Source organism: Canis lupus, chromosome 7 (assembly GCF_011100685.1).
Source record: "Canis lupus familiaris isolate Mischka breed German Shepherd chromosome 7, alternate assembly UU_Cfam_GSD_1.0, whole genome shotgun sequence".
Taxonomy (NCBI): domain Eukaryota; kingdom Metazoa; phylum Chordata; class Mammalia; order Carnivora; family Canidae; genus Canis; species Canis lupus.
In genome coordinates this window covers 64,226,364-64,250,793 of record NC_049228.1, presented here as the reverse complement: position 1 = coordinate 64,250,793, position 24,430 = coordinate 64,226,364, and the positions used below count along the sequence as shown (strand labels likewise).

General features: G+C 38.9%; 1 protein-coding gene across 8 annotated transcripts in view; it reads right to left on the bottom strand.

Annotated features, from left to right (window-relative positions):
- OSBPL1A (oxysterol binding protein like 1A) overlaps positions 1-24,430 on the bottom strand; it is a 227,702-nt gene that overhangs the window by 20,507 nt on the left and 182,765 nt on the right. For all 8 annotated transcript variants that reach the window (XR_005362553.1, XM_038543635.1, XM_038543637.1 and 5 more), the window contains one exon: positions 13,000-13,075. Coding sequence is in view for 7 of the 8 variants with exons in the window: in XM_038543635.1 (XP_038399563.1) it covers positions 13,000-13,075 (76 nt within the window). In the remaining variant the exon portion in view is untranslated. The remainder of the gene's footprint in view (positions 1-12,999; positions 13,076-24,430) is intronic.

The window sequence follows — 24,430 nt, the reverse complement described above, 5'->3', positions numbered from 1 at the left end:
GCCCAAAAGTACTAGAAGAAAGGACATAACAAAGATCAGAAGGGAAATAAATGAAATAGAGACTAAAAAGACAATTGAAAAGATCAATGAAACTAAGAGCTGGTTCTTTTGAAAAGGTAAGTAGACAAATCTTTAGACTCATCCAAGAAAAAGAGAAAAGACTCAGAACTATAAATGAAAGGAGAGATATTACAATTGATACTATAAAAATGCAGAGGATCATATGGGCTAAATGGGTCAAGGAGAATGGGAGACAGAGCTTCCAGTTACGGAAGGAATAAGTCATGGGGGAAAAAAAGGTACAACATAGGCAATATAGCAACATAATAGCACTCTACGCTGAGAGTTCGTAGCTACAGTTGTAGTGAGCACAGCATAATATATAGACTTGGATCATTATGTTATGGTCCTGAAACCAATGTAACAATGTGTGTCAACTATAGTTCAATAAAAAAAAAAAAGTCCAGAGGTGCCTGGGTGGCTCAGTCAAGACTCTTGATTTTGGCTCAGGTCACGATCTCAGGGCTTCGAGCCCCACACCAGGTTCTGCACTTAGCATGGAATCTGCTTGAGATTCCCACCCCCCGCTCCTGCCTACAATAAACAAACCTGTAAAAAAATTACATGGAAAAAAGGAGGCTCATAAGAAACTAGTGTAAGCAATTACATGCCAACAAATTAGAAAACCTAGAAGACATTGATAAATTCCTAGAAATACATAACCTATTAAAACTGAATCACAAAGAAAAAGAAAATCTGAACAAATTACCAGTAAGGAGATTGCAGCAGTAACCAAAAGCCTGACAACAAACAAAAGTCCAGGAGTCAGCATTAATCCTGATACCCAAACCAAACAAGGACCCTACAGTGAAAAAAAATCATAGGCTAGTATCTCTGATGAGCACAGATGTAAAATACTCCAACAAAATATTAGTAAACCAAATTCAAAAGAACATTAAAAGGATCATACACCATGATCGCATGGGATTTATTCCAGGGATGCAGGATGGTTCAACATCACAAATCAATAAAAGTGACATACCGCATTAACAAAATGAATCTTTAAAAATCATGATCATCTCAACAGATGCAAAAATTGCATGACAAAATTCAACATCCTTTCATGATAAAAACTCTCAACAAAGTGGGTACAGAGAGAACATACCTCAACATAATAAAGGCTACATATGACCAGCCTACAGCTAACATCTCACTTCCTTATTTCAAACATTACCAAGCCATAGTAATTGACACACTATGGTAGGGGCATAAAACTGGACATGCAAGTAAATGGAATACAACAGAGAGCCCAGAAATAAATCCACACGTATATGGCCAATTAATTTTTGACAAAAGAGCCAAGAATATATGATGGGGGAAAGGATAGTTTCCTCAATAAATGGTGCTAAGAAAACTGGATAGTCCCTATGCAAAAGAATGACACTAGACCACTATCATACACTATTTACAATCACCAACTCAAAATGGATTAAAGACTTCAAAAATCAAAACTGAAACCATAAACTCCTGGATGAAAACACAAGGGGTAAGCTCCTTATCATAGGTCTTGCGATGAGTTTTTAAAAATCTGACACCAATAAGAAAAGAAACAAAAGCAGAAACAACTGGGACTATGTCAAACTGAAAAACTTCTGCACAGCAAAGAAAATCATGAAAACATGAAATGGCAACCTACATAATGGGAGAAAATACTTACAAATCATGTGCCTGAGATGAAGTGCAAATCCAAGATTCTAATTTTCAACTCAGTAGAAAAAAGAATTAAGAAATGGGTAGAGGAACTAAATAGTTTTTCCCCAAAGATAACATTCAAATGGCCAATAGATATGTGAAAGGTGCCCAACATCACTCATCATTAGGAAAATGAAAATCAAAACTACAATGAGATATCACCTCACATCTATTAGAATGGCTATTCTATATAAAAGACAAATGGGTGGCAATGATGTGGACAAAAGGGAGCCTGTATCCACTACTGGTGGGAATGTGAAGTGGTACAGAAACTATGGAAAACACAATGGAGGTTCCTCAAGAAATTAAAAATAGAACTGCCATATGACCCAGCAATTCCATTTCTGGATATTTGCCCCAAGAAGTGAAAACACTAACTTGAAAAAATATCTGCACTCCCATGCTCGTTAGAGCATTATTTATAATAGCCAATATGGAAACAACCTAAGTGTCCATTGACATAAATGGATAAGAAAACGCGACCACTGTTGGTCAAAATCACACACACCCCCCCCAAGGGTTATTATTTGGCCTTAAGAAGAATATCTTGCCATTTGTGACTATGACAACATAGATGAACCTAGAGGGCCTTATGCTAAGTGAAATAAGCCAGAGAAAGACATACTTCATAGTATTACTGATACACGGGGAAAAAAAAAATCAACAAAAACAAAGGACGAACTCATAGAAAAAGAGTAGGGAGGTGGTTGCCAGGGGCTACAGGTCGGAAATATAGGAAGAGATTGGTAAAACAGTATAATCTTTTAGTTATAAGATGAATAAGATCTGAAGAGCTAATGTATAATAACATGGCGTCTATAGTTGGTAACAGTGTTTTGCATAAATTAAATTTGTTAAGAGTAGAATTTAAATGTTCCCACAAAAAAGTACATGAAGTGACTGATATGTTAATTAACTCAAGGGGATCCTTTCACAATGTATACCATATCCAATCACCTTGATGTATACTTTAAATATCTTCTAATTTTGTCAATTATACCTCACAGAAAATGTCTTCTACAGCAAACTTGCAGTATAGAATATGCATTAGAAATTAAATTTCTTAAATTAAATTTCTTTCAAAATATCTTTGAAATCACATTTAGTGTCTACTAGGTGCCAGGCACTTCTTTAGGCTGGGTTAAAAGACTTGGTTGGTAGAGCCAACCCTGGCCCAGAATGCCTTGCCCTCTTCCCTGGACTCTTGTACATCCTATCCATATTTCAGGGCCCAGCCTGAGTCCCTTCAACCATTCTAGTCCTCACTGATTTCCTGCTTCCTCCAACTCCTGGAGGACCAGAACCGCTCTGTTACGACTCAGCCCTGGATCAAGTAGGAGACTGACTGCTGTTGTCCATAAGTCTGAAAGGGCACAGAGTTCAGAGCAGGGCCCTGAATCAGATATCTGGGGAACCTACTCCCCAAAGTAAGTCAGGTATGGTTCACAGGGCTCTTCTGTACCAGAAACACCGGCTGCTACCTGCCCTGAGCCAGGCGTCAGGCTGACTCTGGAGCTCAGGGAGGAACAAGGCAGACCTAGTCTTGGGCCCAGCTTAGACTGGTCAGGGAATGTGAGCTCGTCTGGCTAACTCTACAGGAACACAGTTCCCAAGGGGAGGGACAGTATCTGATGCTCCACCTGTGCCTTCACCACCCCAGAGGGAGAAGAGCACCCTGAAGGGGCCCCTGCCCTCGTGCCCTGCTGCAGTCCCCCTACCCACTGCCTGTAAGTACTATCAGGCATTTAGTACAATGCACTTTCTTGACCCTTTCACTGGAATACAAACCTATGGCAAAATGCTGTGGGGGAAAAAGGTTATAAAGCAACACATTAAAAACTAGGTTTTATAGGCCTAGAAACAAATGCTATGTGGTCATAGCACCAGTTAACAGCTGTTGCCTCAAGGAGCTGGTAGTACAGGTAATCTGTTATCTTTATGCTTTTATGTATTTCCTAAATTTCCTAAAATGAACACATATTGCTCTTTTAATCAGGAGTAAAACAGGAGACTTATTTTAAAATCTAATACTTTCAGCCTGGCAGAAGGAAGCTAGCAAGCTTGCACTGCAGAAACTGGGCCACCTGATAGCACACACATGGACATTATGCCAATCATAAAACGTCCAAGAGAAAAATGAAGTCTACGTGGCATAAGGAAAAAAGAGGAGCAACAAAATATGCTCAGGTTATTCCAGTCTTAAGTTCCAGGAACAGTAACGTAGTTAAAAGAATGAGTCCTGAGCAAAAAGCAGCATGCTGGCTGCCGGGTGCTAGAAGAGGGGAAGGGGGAGCTACTGTTTATTGGGTAGGAAGTGTCACTTCTGCACGATGGAAAGGCTGGGTGGATGGTGGTGACGGCTGCACAACAAAGTGAATGCACTATTTCCACTGAATTGCACACATGGAAATGGGTAAAATGGTACATTTTATGCTGTGTATTTTACCACAGTTAATAAATTAAATTAAATAAATAAATAAATAAATAAATAAATAAATAAATAAATAAATGGAATGAGCTCTGAGATCAAAGGCCCCTTGCTGCCTCATGCTTGTGCGTCACCACGAGTAAGGCCCTCAACTCTCCCCAAATGGGGATTTTACTGTGTACCTCACAGGGCTTCTAAAGGTGAAGTTAATTCATATATGACAGTGAGAACAGTAGCAGGCATACAGAAAGTGAGCGATACGTGTTAGCTATTATCATTAAGAACACATGCAAGAGCACCAGGTCCTCCAAGATGCAGAGAAGCAAAGGTTAGGATACCTCACCCTATCACCTGGGTGAAGGCTGAGCTATAGAAAAGCTACTCAAAAGGCATGGCTTCCCCAAGGTTTTTCTTGTTTTGTTTTAAATTTATTTTAGAAAGAAAGAGAGCAGGACACCTGGGTGGCTCAGCAGTTGAGTGCCTGCCTTTGGCCCAGGGCGTGATCCTGGAGTTCTGGGATTGGGTCCCACATCGGGCTCCCTGCGTGGAGCCTGTTTCTCTCTCTGCCTGTGTCTCTGCCTCCCTCTCTCTCTCTCTCTCTCTCTCTCTCTCATGAATAAATAAAGTCTTTAAAAAAGAAAAAAGAAAAGGGCCCATGTGAGCAGAGGGAAGGGGAGACGGAGAATCTTAAGCAGACTGCACACCCAGAGCAGAGTCTAATTCAGGACTTGATCTTACCACTCTGAGATGACTGGAGCCAAAATCAAGAGTTAGACACTTAACCAACTGAGCCACCCAGACGCCCCATGGCTTCTAAAATCTGACTTTAAATGATGAGGGAGTGAAGGAAAGGACACCCAACCTCTCCTGGGCCCCCAGCCCGGACGATGACTGAAAAGTCCTACTGGTAAGGCTCTCTGTTGGCTGGCTGGCTGCTCTATCCAGTCACCAAGAAGACAGGGGTTCACCAGGGTGATGACTCGAGCCCTATCCCTTGACTAGTATGCGACCCGCACCATGCTGTTCTTATTCTCCACATTTCACTTTACTGTATGCAACAGGATGAGATTTATTCATTACAAGAATGATGAACTTTAAGCTTGATTCTCTATTTTTCCCCCTAAATAGCACTAGAAGGACAAAATTCCTCCTGAGGGAGTAGATGTGGTAAGGGTGACAGCATTTTCACTTGTGCCTAGTTAGATCAGATGAGAATCCTGGCCAAGGAACTTAATCTTTCATCCCTAAAGCAATGCTAGGGGGGCTGCATCTCTTCCCATTTATCTTCCTGGGGAAAATATTCAGGCAAGGATGGGACAGTCAAGGGCCTACTAGCCACAGGCTGCTCAACACCAGCTGGCTGGACTTTATAGGAGTTAGTGAGTCAGTGAAACAGTGTGTGCTGTAAACTGGAGACCAAAGCACAAAGGACATGGTTTATCACCAATTCAATGGGTAGATTATCTTTTAATCATTTGGAAAGCTCCTAAGATTCCTAAATAAGCTTCTTTAAATCCAATGTTGCAATCTAGAATAATTTAAATACCTTCCTACTTCTTTTAGTAACTCAGAATGTAAGCATTCAAGGAAAGGAAAAGGCACACATCTGGGCCAACTAACGAGAAGTAGTACGAAGGAAACAGAAGATCCTAGAGAACAAATACACATAAATCCAACTCACCATAACACCCTCATCTTCTCAGAAGACTAGAAAAAGCTATTTTAAAATACACAATGGACTCACAACATTGTTTCTAGTACTCCAGTTATTTTAAAGTAAGCTTACAATAATTGTAATTGTTTAAATTTAAGTTCCCTAGATATGTAATGAAAAACTCAGGTGACACGAACTATATAGTTCGTTGTCTTAGAAATTTATAGTGACACCATTTCTATTTCCAATATAATTCAGTCTGATATTGGGCTCTTTAGATATTGTATACAACTAATTAGTACTGTGTAGACTCCAATAATAGAAAAGAAACAACTCACATTATGAGGGTCAAGTTTCAGGAAGAAACATTAGCTGGACTACTTTTATCACTGAGACCATCAGTCAGCTGGAAAAATTAAATATTTATGTCAGGCAGTTCCACCTTGTGACCCAGCTAAAAACAAAGTTTAAATTTATCCATGCAAATTAATAATAGCAACCAATGATGAAACAGAAGAAATTCTTCATTGCAATTTCTCATTCACTGACAAACTGAGAATTAAGAGAGAGAGAGAGAGAGAAGGCTGCTTCATCACTTGAGCAATACATAAACAACCTGAAGGCAAGGCCAAGTTTGATCCCAACTAAAATGGAAAATATTTTATATATGTAAAGTCTAACACTGTAACACCCAAATGTGCAAACGTTTAAGACCTGGGTTACCCAGAGAAACAACTTAGATCTTAGGCTAAATCTGTATGCTCATTTGCCCAGGCAGCCAGCTTGCCGACAGAGTCCTCACACAGGAGTGTGATCCAAGCACTAAGATGGTCAAGTGGTAGCAGCAGTTCTGGCTCTGTTCCTTGGACATGCCTTCTGCCAGATGAAGTTGGCACTGGATCCTTCCTCTACAACCCACCCCCTATACACCTGCCATAGCTACTGAAGATCTAAAAATTCATCCCTCTTACATTTAAGGGCTTTGGAGGGTTAAAGGTATCGGTTTCACATCTTCTGCTGCCTGTCCCCTCCCTCCATGTCAAGTTTATCTTGCATGAGAGGTTCTTGCTGTCTGAGTACCACTGACTATGCCCAGAGCAGTCACATGAAGAACGTACAAGACAGCCCTCCTGAAACCGTATGGGTGAGCAGTTTGAAAAACTGCTGCCCTCATGCCTTTCACTGCTGGCATCACCTCTGTTCCTCAGCTCTCGAGAGCAGCCCAAGTGGAAGACAACAGAGGAACGAATGGAAGTAACACAGCCAGAAACACAGGAATGACAGAACAGGAATGGAGTGCATGCTTGTGTATGAACTGAACCACACCATGAGCATGCTGGTGCAAACCAATGGTAGAAACAGAAAGAAAAAGAAAAAGACAAGAAGAGCTATGAGGAAAAAGATAAAGAGAAAGCTAGTCCTTTCCTATGCTTCCTGTCTAGCAGCTGAGTGTTCTCAGACTTGGCTGGACAACCATTAGCTAGGAACCACTAGCCTGGACCACATCTAAGTCTTCTGCATGGTACTCACACAAGGGGAATTCACAAAGATGTAGCCCAGAGTAGCTATGTCGGCGGGGCTGCTCTAAAGAACCAATTTCCGGATGCTCAGGCTCCACAGACATTCTTACTTCCTAACTGGCAGGCCCGATCAGACACCTGCGCTAGAGGTCATGCTGTTTCTTTTTTCCCCACTTCCCCTTTTACAACTACCTTTCTGCAAGGTGGGGGCGGGAGGAGTGGGTTGTGGGGGCAAGAGGGGACACCTGACATCATCCTGAATCACAGTATAGTATTTATAGTATTCTTGTTCTGAAGTGTAAACTCTGCAGGGTCCCAAATGAAGGGAGGGTTAGAAGTATAGTACTGGTGTCCGTGAAGCCTCTTTTAATTGAGGTACCATTAATCTGCACAAGGGCTCCATGACTTTCTCTGTTTCAGTTAATGGGAAGACCTGATGTAATGAGGCCTTCTGGCCATTTCTCCCATATTGGGGTATTCTGATTTTAGATCATCGTAAAGTGAGGTGGTAAAGATGCTAGGGTTTTGTTGAACTACTTTGCTGTTTCTGTCCTCCGTCTCTCAAGGCAGTACTTACAAGGTACCAGCTTTGGCAAATTTTATCTAGGTCTGTATTGACCTTAGATTTGGAATTCAAGAATGGGACAGCGGTCACAGTGACATATACTAATATGTTAGTATATTAATAACATCACACTCCTGACAGTCAGTTGACCTAGGATATGTCGGAGTATGGTCTGGCTCTACGGTTGCGTGGCAGGTACCCTGCATTAAGTGAATGAGCTAAATTTGTGGTTTTGAAGGAAACAATTTAAAGCTTACAGTAAGATAAAAGCATTTTATCAGAGGTTATTGACACAGGTGTGTTTCAGCAAAAAGTATTTCAATTCTCTCACCCTTTTTTTCACTCTTACAAGATATATGTGAGAGTGAGGAAAGAGCTACATTAAGCAAGAATTGAGAGTCCTGGTAAAGCTTCTCTGGTTACATTTCCCAAAGACCAAGACACCTATGACTCCAATAGAAGCTAACAAGATCTTTCATAAGTTTTCCAAATTTTTGTTTTCAGTTACAGTGAAGAAGTCTTAATTGAGTTGTCAACTTATGGATCATAAAAAATATTTTTGATACTGTACTGTTATCTGAATTTTGGTACACAGGAAAGGGTCAAAGAACTGAATAATATTGCTAGATGTAAAAAAAAAAAAAAAAAAAAAAGGAAAAGAAAACAAACCACCAAACTCCTACTCCCATCTGTCTATTAATATGAGCAAGGTTTCTTAATCCCTTAATCTATTAAAAAATAACAGTCATTACTGAAAATCCTGTCACATTGTAGCAATAAATGACATTCTCAGATATCTAAACCCAACTGAAAAGATCCATTTTATCAACACTTTACCTTTTATGTTAATATTTTCATAAATTTGCAATGCTTGTTATTCTGATCACTCATTAATATTTGTAATAACGATGCAGAGAAACTTTTAATATCGTATGGTCATAGGATACATGCTGTCATTTTTATTTTTATATGTATTTTTGTGATAGCAAAGGATGATAGAGTAATCAATAAAAGACCTACAAAGATAAAAACAAGTTAAGGTTAATATTCTGGAAGAAATATGGAATGGAAATATGAGTTAAAGAAGCAAATTGAACTAAAAACTTTTCAACTCTTAAGGAACAGATTGCTCTCTCATTCAAATCTCTATGGTATTTGGTTCCACTGGACATCTTTAAAAAAGTGATATAATATTTTCACTTTAAAAGGTCAGTATTTATAAATATATCAGAATTTTTTCCATGTCTGATAAAAATCCAACACTAATATTCTATGACTGCAAGATATTTAACAAACACAGGGTTAGCACCGGCAAAGCCATGAGCACAAATGCCCATGTACCCTCACTTGCCTCACCCTGCTGCTGGCCTTGGTCCAAAAGTCAGTAAGTATGAACACCCATGACCTAACCTCTAGGTCAGTCCCATGGAGAAATCCTAAAAGGATGGGAGAGAAGATGAGAAAGAAAACAGGGGACAGACAGAACAACAGGATTATGAGATTAGAGCCCTTCAACAAAAGGACAATGGGAGTCAGGAAGAAAGGTTTCAAATCACTAACCAGTATCAGTATTAATTCTGAGCTGGAAATCTTTTTTGTAAAAGCCTCAATCACAGAGAGATTTAGAATTGACTATCAGTTATGTAAAGTATTCACTTCATGTAGTATAATCCAGTATTTGGTAACATAATCCTGTCCAAAACAGATTGGAAGAAAAAAGGAAGAATGTCATTAATGCTGGAAATCTAAGTCTCCAAATTCTTTTTAGAAAGAAGCAAAAGCAAAATGTGTATGTGTATGGAAGTGGAAGATGGGGTCAAAATAAGTCTGGCTGCAGAGGGTGCTGTAGGGCAGTGAGGTCCAGGATGGCAGATGTTTAGAGAAGATACTCTGACATTCCTTCCTGATTAAGACAAATTATACCTAGATCATACCGGACAGAGAAGCATCATCTCTCATGAGTTCATAAAAGCCATGTATTTTGTTTTAAAGATTTCTTTTTAATTTTATGTATTTATTTGAGAAAGAGAGAAGGAGGGAAGGCACAAGCAGGAGTAGCAGCAGAGGGAGAGGAAGAAGCAAGCTCCCCACTGAACAGGACCCCAGATCATGATCTGAACCAAAAATAGACGCTTAACCAAATGGCACCCCAAAGATTTTGTTTTTAAGTAATCTCTACATCCAACGTGGGGCTTGAACTCACAACCCCAAGATTGAGTTGCATGCCCCACCGACTGATCCAGCAGGCACCCCAAAGCCATGTACTGTGATAATAATATACTATACCATAAAACTCTACCATCATAAAGGGCATTTTTTTTTTTTAAGTTGGGACTGGACCCCGGTTCAGTGTAGAATTGCGAGGTTTTCACCTGCAAGATGCTCACACTCCTTACTCTCATCTGGTATGCTCCTCAAGTTGACAGAGACATCATGAATACCAAATATTCTCCACTACTTTTAGGACTTATAAAGTTAAGAAACTGAGAATGTGAAGCTGTGGAGAAGAACTGACTGAAAGAAATGTACATGGCTTTCGTAGCTGAGATTTACCCACAGAGAAAGAAGTCAAGCCTTTGGATTAAATGTAAAACAATTACAGAAATGCAATGCATTTTAAAAATGCCTTCACTTTGAACTTAAGTGCAAAAAAAAGCTGTGGATATTACATTTTTTAAGTTTTGGACTATTTTCTTTTGGAAGGTAAGAGGAGGTCGATATTGGAAGAGTCAATACCAAAATTACTTCTAAAACTTTATTCTATTCCAGCAATGATATTTGCATTTCTCTCTCAAGATATATTGTGTTTTAAATCTCTATTGTTGGCCAACACTTACACCTTTTGATTGTTTATATTACCTACGAGAGAGCTCAATACTTTCAAATGCTAATTTCCTTTCAATCCACATTAATAAATATTCCTTTAGGAATGGTATTATCTTATAAACGTAATAGAGAATATTTATTTACAAATAATTCTGCACCTAAAAAGTAAAAGTAAAACCATTCTTCTAGAGAAATAGAGCGTCTTTCAAAGTATGACAGGTATAATCCAACAGAACATTATGTCCTCTCTTTTAAAAGAGTAGTTGGGGATCCCTGGGTGGCTCAGCGGTTTGGCGCCTGCCTTTGGCCCACGGTGTGACTCTGGAGTCCCGGATTGAGTCCTGCATCAGGCTCCCTGCATGGAGCCTGCTTCTCCCTCTGCCTGTGTCTCTGCCTCTAGCTCTTTCTGTGTGTCTCTCATAAATAAATAAATAAATAAAATCTTTTTTAAAAAATAAAAATAAAAATAAAAGAATAGTTATTCTCCATCTAGACAGAAGAACGCTTGCTTTAGATATAAGCTATAGACTGCTGGTCACTAGCCTGAACAAATTCATGACCCCACCACTAAATCTGACACTTGTGAGATAGGAGATGGTAGCAGATACACTCAAGCAAGAGAAATACAGGAAACTGTATTTCTACGATGTCCAAAAAGACTCAATCACATCTTAAGTGTGCATATAAATTCTGTTGACCAAACAGTCCTTGATAGATATGGTACCAATTCTACAGTGAGGGTTTCATTCATTAGAGACTGTGTAATTAATACAGTGAGTTGGAATCAGCCTTAATTTAACATAATGGGAAATACCATTTGTTATGATGACTATTCCTTTTGTGAAACTGGTTTTAATTTTAAACACATGCATATATACATGTTTGCATATTCAATCATAACGGTAAATATGTTTACTAAGGGTTTGAGAAATATTGACTCTGTAGAATACAAATATTAATTTTTTGTCCTAAAAATTTCAGATCCGAAGACAGTAATATGTATCTTAACAACTTACTAATATATACATTTGGTTTGTCCTGACGAATCTTAATATAATCAAAATAGGATTAGATGCAGTTGCTCTGATTCTCAAGTGTGATGAACTGATGCTAATATTGAGCATTATGCTAAATCAGAGACTTCCTACACAATTTACATATGTTATTTATCTCTCAATACATCTATTAGGTACAAATTAGTCTCCTAACTTTACATGGGAGGAAACCCTTTCCAGGATGGCAAGGTAGCTTCTCCAGGATCTCAAAACAGGAAGCGGCAAGGCTGGGATAAATTCCCTTTTTCAGCTGTAGAGCTTAGCTGAATACTCTCCACAAAGCAGAATCAGAAAATACTTGCTTAAAATGATGTTTCTGGGATTAGCTTCTTGGAAGTCACATTTGGAAAGTCTCAGATGAGATAACCCCATGCAGAGAACAGGGACGTTAGAAAAATCCAAAGTGGGCGCGTCACGAGTTGCAAGGCTTTCAAGCACCAGAATGAAAAGAAAGTGACTATACTTCTTGGTACAGGGAAAGTTCTTGGAGTACTCCCAGAATGCACATTAAACTGCAAAATTACAAAAGGTAATGTCCAGGCAGATTCTTTAGCAGCTTACGGCTCACATGTTTTAAAATTTTCATCATTCTAGTTGGTCAAAGGTCATGTTAGAAGAGTTAAGATAACTTTACTCAGAATTCTAGCCTAACTGATGTCACGGTGGTGCTGCAGACTACTGTTTTAGAGAAGGTAAGGATTTATGGAATAGTAAATTTTGCCATCTGCTGCCCTCTCCCCAAATCAGATCTACCTGTTGCAGCTAAGTACAGATACATTCCAAATATCTATATACCACACTTAACATCCAAAGTACAACACAACTAGCTTATGCAAAGAAGTATACGTGAAATTACATTCTATGCTTTGGTGTGCCTGTGCTTTCTAAGAGAATTTCTGGGTAATTTTACAGGGAAATACATATGTGGTATGACAACAGGAAAAGAGCATTCATTTTCTTTTCTTTTCTTTTTTTTTTCTTTACAGTGAAAAGTCCCATTAAAATCCTATTAAAGTAGCATAAAGAGTGGCTCAAATCCTGTCAGGCAAACCTAAGGCTTTTCCCCAATTTCTGATACAAGCTTCCATGAACTTTGTTGTACATCACGTTTATGCCAACATGAAGGTTCCCTTCCAAGGAGTATGCAAGGAAACATACATCTGCTTAATGTTATATTATAAAACTGAGAGTTAATTTACCATTCCAATACATTTTCTCAGGATGCTCCAGATACTGAAGTCGTTTCTGGAAAACATAGGAGAAGGCAAGCTTGTTCTGGAAGAAGAAAAGAAAAATTAACAGTTAATCTTAATGCCACTGACACGAGGAAGGAAAAGCTACTGCCATTAATATAAACACCACAGGCATACACGTATAAATACCACAAAAATATGCCTGGTTGTAGAGAGAGTAAAAGAGGGTTTGTCTGGGGTTGTAGCTCTGATTACTGCTATCTTGGCCCCTGAAGTGTCACAGCAGATCCCCTGACCCTGGGGATCACTGATTGTTTCATTGATTATTTGAATGATTTCATTGTTATTCTGATCCTAATGATTCTCGTTCTCCCTCAGTGGTGTCCAACGTGCACCACCCCAGAGGTACATGCTCCTTTCCTGTGCTAGCACATCAGACTCCACTGTTTGGTTCAAGACACACTGGCCATATCTTGATACTTCAAACATTATTTTACTCTAGCTGCTAAATAATGTAAACAAAATGCCATCACAGGGCCCAGTTTAAAGTTAAGAAACTAAATGGAAAAATGCAAATGAACTATAAAGCCAAAATAAATTTAGGCCCAGCATTATACATTAGTACTTCCCCAAAGACCCTGAAGTTGAACAATATTTAGCATCTCTGGGTATATAGGAAACCCCTTACAAATTAACTTCTACAGAAGGAGCACTTTCAAAGCCTCTGCAGGGGTTTGGAGGTAGCCAAAAGGATGGTGGGTGTCTGTGGTCTGGATAAGCAGCCTGACAGGCTTGGGCATCCTGAAGCCAGGGCTGGCTGGCCAGAAAGAAGCCAACCTCACTTCCACAAATCACAGCAACAGCACTACCAAGGGGAGCAGTAAGAGGTGTCACACCAACTTTCTGAAACACTGGTAAAATAATACATTCTCTTTGGTTATCTTAGGTTATGGTAAGGGATGCTGGTTTAGCAGTTGCTGTTTAAAATATACCTATGTAACTAAAATACTAAAGAAAATATTGTCCTCTAAAGAACTGTTATTCTATAAACTAATTAATTTGAATGATAGAGGTTGATATAGTTTTTAAATAAATAAGATTTTCAAATCCTCCATGGTAAAATTCTGGTTATCTTTTTTAGAAACACACACTGCTCATTTGGCAGATTTGTCATCTAACCAATCTGCTAGATAAGTAGCCACAGATGGTATTTAAATCACATTCTCCACAATCCAGGACTATGAATCTCTGTGACATGAACAATGGAACCTAGGGACAGTATCCCTGCAATTGTCTATCATTTGCATGCACAATGCAGTTTTAGAGATGTGTACAGTTGACCCCTGAATAACATGGGTTTGAACCACACTGGCCCACTTATACGTGGGTGGTTGTTGTTGTTTTTATAAATGCAATATGGTACTGTAAATGTATTTTCTCTTCCTTATGATTTCTTAAATAACATTTTATTTTTTTAGCTTACTTTATTGTAAAATACAGTATATAATATGTATGACATACAAAATATGTTAATTGACTTACTGGTACATCTTCTGGTCAACACTAGGCTGTCAGTAGTTAAGTTTTTGAGGAGTCAAAAATTACACATGGGTTATCGACTGCCTGGGAGGTATATTGTTCAAGGGTCAACCATATAAACTAAATCTTCTATCTTTTGTTTAGGAAAAAGTTGGGCAGAAATGGAACAGATGCTAGAAGGTTGAGCCTGAAATAAGCTCTGTGAAGATTGAATGAGGGCCTGTAATCCCTCCCAACCAATACTACATTGACTATATTAGTATATAGGACTATTTTGGATTAAAGGCAAGAATAAATATTCCGGAAGACGTTGATAAAAGACATCCAAGGATTTTGGGTTTTGTTTTTTAATTTTCCATTTAGAAATCATTACAAGATTGCCAGCTAAGAATCCCACCTGGGAATATCCCACGTTCATTTTTATGCACATATCCTGTTATGGTGTTTTATGAAAATGTAGTAGATACTCATTCATCAGAAGGCCAGATCACCTGCAACATTATCTATTCCAGAGTACAACCAAAAGGTAGAGATAAAAGGGACTGTGAAAGGTAATGGACCATCACCAAGCCCAGGTATTTTCTTCTGTAAGACATGCAGAAGTGAACCCCTTCAGATCACATTGTGTTCAATAAGCTGATCAAAAGCAGGAAGAGAAACACCATCCTATGGGACAATCCCACAATGTGGAAGCTGTAGCACAGTAAAAGACCTCAGCTTGCTGACCGTAATCTGAGTCAACAGCACCAGGAGGCTGCCAAAAAGGCAGGTGCCATCTCGGATTGCCAAAAGGAGAACATCAGCTATAACATTCCTAAGGACAACTCTGCACTGATCAGACCAGAGCCAGAATTCAGATCCACGTGAATCTGAAAAGGAACTTTTAAAAGGAACCTTAACACTTTCACTCAGGAAATGTTATCAGAAGCTAGGCAAAGATGTCTGGAAAACATTTCTTATAAGCAACAGATGAAGGTAATATGCATTCCAAAAGAAACTGGAGGTCTGGGGAACAGCAGGCATGGTAGAGGTCTTGGGGTATTCGAGGACAGGGCCAGAAGTAATACCATTCCCCCTGCCCTGTCTCCCTTCCAATGAGAGCATTCCCAATACACCTTTGCCCGCTTCGGTATTCTCCACAGCACTGACCAACACATGACATACTATGGTAGGCTCTCAAATATTAACTACATCACCCCCAAGATGGTATGCAAGCTCGCTGAGAGCTCATGTTTCATATGCTTCTTATCCCTGTTGCCTAGGACAGTGCCTAACACAAAGGAGGAGTTTAAGTAATTGTTGAATGAACTTTAGAATTTATAAGGCCTGTTAGCATGCATTAGCTTTTTCATAAAGAATTTGGTTTAATCTGTGCTACTCAAGTGATTAGGACTAGGACCACTTGAAGAAGTTATAGGATGCTGATAAAAAGGTCCATCTTACAATTAATTCTCAAAATGATAAAGATTCTTATTAAGTAAACATTTCAAACAGGCTGAATGATTCCTCTCTGTCATGGCCCAAAAAGGCATTCCTGTACTGGGTGGGAAGCTGATCTAGAATAGCTGGGCAAAGAATGTCACTAAACATCCTACAGGGAATGAGATGGACCACCACACAAAGAATTTTCCAGCCCAAAATGTTAGTGGTGCCAAAGTTGGAATACCTCCCACAGAGATACGAAAACTCTGAGTTTACATTTTGCAGAGGCTACATTAAGCAAGGAAACAGAACAAGACAAATTCATTTTAATAGCATTTTATTTGGGAATGATCCAGCATCATGGTGCTGTGAGTCATTCCTTTTCTCTCTCCTCTGATTTACAACTAATTGGACATTCATATCCTGGAAGAAGAAGAAGGAGGAGGAGAAGAAGGAGGAGGAGGAGAAGAAGAAGAAGGAGGAGGAGGGAGGAGGAGGAGGAGGAGGAGAAGGAGGAGGAGGAGGAGGAGGAGGAGGAGGAGGAGGAGGAGGAGGAGAAGGAGGAGGAGGAGGAGGAGGAGGAGGAGGAGGAGGAGGAGGAGGAGGAGGAGGAGGAGGAGGAGGAGAAGGAGAAGGAGAAGGAGAAGGAGAAGGAGAAGGAGAAGGAGAAGGAGAAGGAGAAGGAGAAGGAGAAGGAGAAGGAGAAGAAGAAGAAGAAGAAGAAGAAGAAGAAGAAGAAGAAGAAGAAGAAGAAAAAAAAAACCCAGCACCTCTGCACAGCATACCAGGATGCCCAAGCAATCCATCCATCTGTGTGCTCTTAAGGACCATGGAAGAGGTGGGGGAGCTGGCAGTGGCTGGTCCCTGAGCGAGCCAGCACTTTTTTGCCAGAGGAGGTGGAGGGTTATAAGGCAGTGAGAGGAGGTGGAGGGTTATAAGGCAGCGAGTGGGGGTCTGCCTGGCAACAGATGCTGCAACAGGAGGGACCAGATGCCCTGAGAAGAGACTCCAGTGGCCAGAGGAGGGAAGGTAAGAGAAGTAGACAAAGGGAACTAAAGGAAAGCATCTGCTGTCTGCCCCAAGAGGCAAGAGGCTGGCCCACAAACCTCTGGTACCCTTCCCACTTGAAGATCCCCCCAGGAGGCTATGGGTACACCCAAAGCCCCAAGTGCTAAGTACCTACCTCCTTCCCACTTTGCCACTACCCTTTTGCTTTTTTCATGCTCTTTACCCTTAGCAGGAAGTCAGCTCTGGTAACAAAAACCAAAAAGTTGTGCTATAGCCCCATCTTCTGGAAAAGAAAAGAAAAGCCCCCATCTATGAACCTGTTGAACTGTTAGAATCAAAGTAAACAAAGCCTTGGCTAAATAAGAAGTGTTCACTACTTCAAATGTGGAAGCAGTGGTACTTCTCATCAAACACCATGAGAAATCACGGTGATACAGTATCATAAGAAGATAATGACAATTTTCTAGCAATGGAATCCAAAGACATGAAATATTGTTGTCTAATTGATATTTAAATTAGCAGTTATGATGAAATTCAATGAGCTATAAGAAAACTCCAAAATAAAATGAATAGAAGTGCTTTATCAGAGAGAATGAAATTCTAAAAAAGAAATAAATTCTGGAGCTGAAGAACTCAATAAATGAGATGAAAAATGCATTAGAATGTACTGGAAACAGAACAGATCATATGGAAGAGAAGATGAGAGCAAGTTTGAGGACAGAAATATAGAGATGATTCAGGTGGAAGAGAATGAAGATTTTTAAAAAGTGACGACACCCTATTCAAACTCTCTGACTCCATTAGAAATGCCAATATAAGAATAATGGGTATCTCAGAAGAAAAAGAGAATGGAACAGTGCATTTAAAGAAATAATAGCTGAGAACTTCCCAAACCTTAGAAAGTAACTGGATATATAAGTCCAAGAAGCTAACAGAACACCTTACTGTCTCTCAAGGGAAAAAGACCTTCTCCAAGACATGTTATATTAAAACTGTCAAAAGTCGATATTAGGGATGCCTGGGTGGCTCAGCAGTTTAGTGCCTGCCTTCAGCCCAGGGCATGATCCTGGAGTCCCAGGATCGAGTCCCACATGGGGCTCCCTCCGTGGAGCCAGCTTCTCCCTCAGCCTATGTCTTTGCCTGTGTGTGTGTGTGTCTCTCATGAATGAATAAATAAAATTAAAAAAAAAAAAAAGTCGACGGTAAAAAAGCAATTTTAAAGGCATCCAGGAAAAAAAAAAAAAGTAACCTACAAAGGTCCCCCAGTGGGCTATTAGCAGATTTCTCAGCAGAATCTCTACAGGCCAAGAGAGAGGAGAGAGTGGCATGACATATTCAAAATATTGAAAGATAAAAACTGCCAGCCAAGAATACTCTACCTGGCAAAGCTATCTTATGCAGGAAAAATGAAGTCTTCCTCCCAAAGACTAAAGGAGTTCACCACCACCAGACCTGCCTTCACAGAAGTGTTGAAGGGAACTTTTCAAGTGAAGAAATGAAAAGATGAAAGTACACAAAATTCAATCTGATTAACAAGGCAAGTATAATGCTATAACTCTTTTTTTTAAGAATACTATATTAAACTTGTAATTACAGCATAAAGGAAAAGAGCATTGAAAGTAACTATAGTTACTAGAACCTGGTAACAAAATCATAGCATAAAAAGAGATAATTTGTAACAACAAAGGATAAAACCTTGGTAGGAAAATGAAAGCAGAATGCTATCAACAGAAAAAGGACTATTTTATCTATGAAATGTTTTATATAATCCTCATGGCTACCATAAAGCAAAAATCTAGAGCAGAGGCACAAAACATAAAATGGGGGAGACTGAGCAAATCACCATGGAAAACCACCAACACACAAAGGTAGAAATAGAAGGGACAAGAAACAATGGAAAGATAATCAAAAGCAAAAGATGAAAAAGCAGTAGTTAGTCTTCACATAACAACATACCTTAAATGCAAATGGACTTAACTTACCAATCAAAAGGCAGAGTAACTGGATGGATTAAAATAAAACAAGAGCCATGTACCTGGGTGACTCACTTGGTTGAATGTCCAACTCAGTTTTGGTTCAGGTCATGACCTTGGGTTGGGTTGTGAGATCAACCCCTGCATCATGCTTCATTCTCTATGCTGGGTGGGTGCAGGGGTTTGGGGGTTAAGGGGCTCCTGAGATTCTCTCTCTGCCTCTCCCTGCAATCCTCTACCCTTGGCTTGTGCATGTGCTCTCTAAAATAAATAAATAAATCTTAAGCGCACGTGTGCGCACACACACACACAAGCCAACTATGTGCTGCCTAATAGGAGCTCTAAAGACACACATAGGCTCAACATGAAAGAACGGATGATGATATTGCAAAATGACAAAAAAGAAAGAAAAAAGTTTGGTGTAACCATACTTATATCAGGGCAACACAGATTCCAAGCCAAAAAGGGTACTAAAAGACAAAGGTCATTATATAATGATAAAGGGGGGGGGGGTCAATACATCAAGAAGGTATAACAATCATAAATATTTACAGTCCCAACACCTGAGCACTGAATATGTGTTAAGTGCTGTTATGTAATAACAGATCTTAAGGCAGGCACTTGGGTGTCTCAGTTGGTTAAGTGTCTGCCTTTGGCTCGGGTCATGATCCCAGGGTCCTGGGATCAAGCCCCACATCAGGCTCCCTGCTGGGCGGGGGGTAGTCGCCTTATGGTTGTCCCTCTCCCTGCTCATGCTCATGCTCGCGCTCTCTCTCTCTCTCTCTCTCCCCCCCCCCCCCCCACACACACACACAATCTTTTAAAAAAAAAATAACAGATCTTAAGGAAGAAATTAAGAACAATATAGTAACTGTAGAAGCAATCAGTACCCAGTATCAGCAATAGATAGATCATCTAAAGAATGATGAAATCAAACCATACTTTAGGATAGGTGGGCTTAACAGATCTATACAGAACATTCTATCCAATAGCAGCAGAATACGCATTCTTCTCAAGTACACATGGAACATTCTTCAGGAAAGATCATATGATAGGTCACAAATCTTAGCAAATTCAAGACGACTAAAGTCATACCAACTATCTTCTCTGATCACAAATGCATGAAATTAGTAATCAATATGAAGAAGTGCGTAGATATTCAAATATGTAGAAACTAAACACTCTTCTACCAATGGGTCAAAAAAGAAATCAAAAGGGAAATAAAATATTATCTCCAAACTAACGCAAATGATAACACAACATATCAAGTATTGTGGGTTATGACAAAGCAGTTTTGAGAGGGAAATATGGCAATAAATGCACTGTGTGAAGAAATTAGATCTCAAACAACCTAACTTTATACCTCAAGGAACAAGTAAAAGAACAAACTAAGCCCAAGTTAGCGGATGAAAGAAAGTAATGAGGAGAAAAGTATAAACAAATAAAATAGGGAATGGATAGAAACGATAGAAAGGATCTGGTTCTTCAAAAATATAAACAAAACTGACAAACTTTTAGCTAAACTAAGAAAAAAACCCCTCAAAATTAGAAATAAAAACATTACAACTGTTACTACAGAAATACACAGAATCATAACAGATTACTGCCAACAAATTATAAAACCTAGAAGATATTGATACTTTTCTAGAACAATAACCTGTCAACACTTTGAATCAAGAAAGAGAAAATCTAAACAGACCAATAAATGAGGAAAGAGACTGAAACAGTAATTTAAAAAATTCCCAAAACAGAAGACCCCAGGATCCGACAGTTTCACTTAAGAATCTACCAAACATTTAAAGGAGAATTAGCACCAACCCTCCTCAAACTCTTATGAAATATCAAGGAGGAAGGACACTTCCAAACTCATTCTGTAAAGCTAGCATTACATGATACTAACATCAGATAAGAACACCACAAGAAAATTACGGATCAATATCCCTGATGAGTACAGATGCAAAAATTATCAACAAAATATTAACAAACCGAACTGAAGAACACATTAAAAGATTACATGCCATGACCAGGTGGGATTTATCTCTGAGATGCAGGTATAGTTCAACATACACAAATTAATAAATGTGGATCAATAAAATGAAAAACTAAAAATCACAGAACCATCTCAATAGATGCAGAAAAAGCATTTGACAAAATTCATCCTTTCATGACTAAAAACCTTAATAGATTGGGTAGGGAAGGAACACACCTCAACATTAAATAAAAGCTATAGGTGACAAACTCACAGCTAACGTTACACTCATTGGAAAGAAACTAAAAGCGTTTCCTCTAAGATTGGGAACCAGGAAGGCAAGGATGCCTACTCTCACCACTTGTATTTAAGAGAATACTCAATGTCCTAGCTGGAGCAATTTAGACAAGACAAACAAATCAAAGGCATCCATTATGATGGAGTGAGAAGTGATATGCATCTACTAGTAACCATACTTCAAATTTTGAATTCTGATCTTTTCCCAGGCTAACAACAAGTTGATAATCTCTCATGATGCCAGATAGTGGGAGCTCCATCCCCCAGGTCAGCCACACAGTCACAAGGGTAAACAAACAATACACTTACAACCATTCTGCACTCACACAACCATTCTGTTTTTCCCTGGTAGTACAATATTCAATAAATTACAGGGGATATTCAACATTTTATTATAAACAAGGTTTTGCATTAGATGGTTTTGCCTGTCGGCTAATGTAATATTCTGAGGACCAAAATATTTGCATCTCGACATGTAATCAACATAAAAAATTGAGATACTTTTACATTTATTCCCATCTTAAGTCTTTAAAATTCAATGTGTATTTTACACTTAGAGCACATCTCAATTTAGCTCAATTTTCAAGTTAAAGTGAAGTCTAGCCTTACCAAAACAATAAAATGTCACTTAATGAAAAAATAGCTTCATTTTTACAATTTAAACTTGTATTAATTAAGACTAAATATTCTGTCTCACACTAGCCACATTTCAAATGTTCAAAAACCACAGGTGGCTAGTAGCTACAACTGGACATGCTGGATTTTTGTGATTGCTTCTAAGTCTGCAGGGGAAAAAACAAAAATCATTCAAACATGGGAGTCTAAATCAATGGGAGACAGTTCATAACCTAATCATTAAGAAAATGCTAAGTCTTCCACAGTATTACTTAAAGGAGAGACAATAAAATTTTTTAATCATTAGGTAGCAAATTTAAAACTTTTTAAATGATTTATACTGAAAAGGATATGTTTCTATATTTAAAAATTTCACTACCCCCACCAGGACAAAAGAAAAAAAAATCCCTATTGATACTAGATGAAGGAGGTATTAGTTCAGGCAGAAGAAGTAAGAACAGAGGAGAGTAGCTATCAGGCTAAAACCATAGATTGATTATTCTCTTCCCTTGTAGTCTTTCTGAGAGTCATTATATCCTGAATTCTATGCTTCCTTTTTTTCTTCACACAGAGAGAAAACACCCTGTACCAGGGACTGAGAGTGATATGTCCTGGTTCTATTTTCAAGCATACAGATGACATTACGACGATCTGCACAACAGCACAATAACTAGTTTTGAGGGAGAAGTCCCACCACAGTGGTTCTATCTGTGTAATACAAATGGTTCAGTGCGTTATCCCATTACTCCCCGCCTACCCAGTGCTGAGGACAGACCCCAAACTGAACCAAATTATTCATGAAGTGTGACTAACAAATGCTGTGCTAGAATCTCCCTTATTCTGAAAAAAAAAAAAAAAAAGCTGGTCAAGTTCAGGACATCACAATCCCCCAAGTCTTTAAGGTAGTCTTACATGGCAGAAACTGTATGTAAGGCTCAGCCTGACACAGCCTCCCAATCTACCTGATGGATACCAGGCCCACTGTCTTCCTGCTCTTGCTCCATGGATAGCTCTGGTAAACACAGAACAATGCTCTTTGCTCATGAAGACTTGGAAAAAAAGTAGAAAAGATATTTTAAAATGAAGGCAGGCGAACTTAAGCTTTGGCTGAAAGGAGATGCCAGGTGTTTGATGATTTTCAGGTTTGCTTCTTTCAGGAGGCCACATGAGCCACACAGGTCTTGCTGAATGCTTCCTGAAATAGCATTATCCTCAAGTGTGGGCTCTTTCTCACAGAGAATAGAAGAGAATCACAGGATGCCACCAGGGCCACTGCCCACACTCTCGTCACAGCCTACCTGCACAACCTGCGGCAAACCTCCAAGTCCAGACTACACAGCTGTACAATCACCTTATCTGGCAGCAGCTAAATCTGTACTGAGAACAGACTAATGCCTGGGACAGTTCAGAGTCTCACGGCAACCAAGTTTCAGAGTCTTACCTGTACATCAGTCTTAACAAATTTTAAACTTTTCTTGTTATTTTTATAAAATATGTATTTTTATAAAAATTAGTATGAAAACATTCATAGTCATTGGCGATATCATCTCCCTACTAAATTAGCTTCTCAATTTGTATGAGCTTTCTGCATATTATAAATATTTTACTTACCACCTACATTGCAGAAAACTTTTTCCAAAATCTATCCTGGTCTTCTGATCCTGTTTATAGTATAATTTGCCAAACCAAGTCTGGGGAGGCGATACAAGTTATATCATAATCTATATTTGAAACAAATAGATATCTTTCACTATTTTCTCTATGGACAAGATAAAAACAATTCATCATTCCATTAATAATCACTGCAGGACAATGACTGCTTTAGCCAATGGTCTCTCTTGTGACAGGATACCGGTGGGCTGAGGACAGTGTTTTTAAAATAATCCGATTCCTATCTTCAGGCTAGAAGGTACCTCCTTTCATCAAACACATCACTCCGGGGAGACTTTAAGCATGGGTCCTCCTCCCTTGAGGTCTCTCTCCAGCAACTATCTGAGAAATGATCAAGAACCAAACATGCTGCTTGTCAGCAAGGGGATTTTAAAAGCAGCTCTTACATTTTAATAATGTAAAACACCGAGGTAGGCTAGTGTTCACACACTGCTTAATTTCACAATTCTTTATTTTCCCTATCTTCATTTATCCCATTATTTGTGTACATGTCTCCCACTCACTGAAGTGTGATCTCCCCGAGATTAGGGATTGTCTTATTCTCCTCTGTATCCCTCACAGTACAGAGTATCTTGCATTTACCACATGCTCAGTGTATTAAAATTAGTGGTTTTCCCTAACATCTCAAGTTAAAATGGGCCAAAGAAAGAAAAACAGTGAAAAAAAAGATATGGGTAAGTAGCAAGTGAAGTATGAAGAACACAATCAAATTCTACTCTAAGTCACTTAAGAAAACATTTTCAAAACCAGATTTCTTAACACATATTTTTACTTGTACTTAACACTTAAACATTTGTTCATATTAAATATTGAGGGAATCATAAATTTAAGTAGAATATTCATTTGGATATTCAGAAAAGCAAAAAATCTAATTCTCATGTTTGATTCAAGATCAAATCAATGAACTAAATATCTAAGAAAATAATTTCATAGAACAATTTTA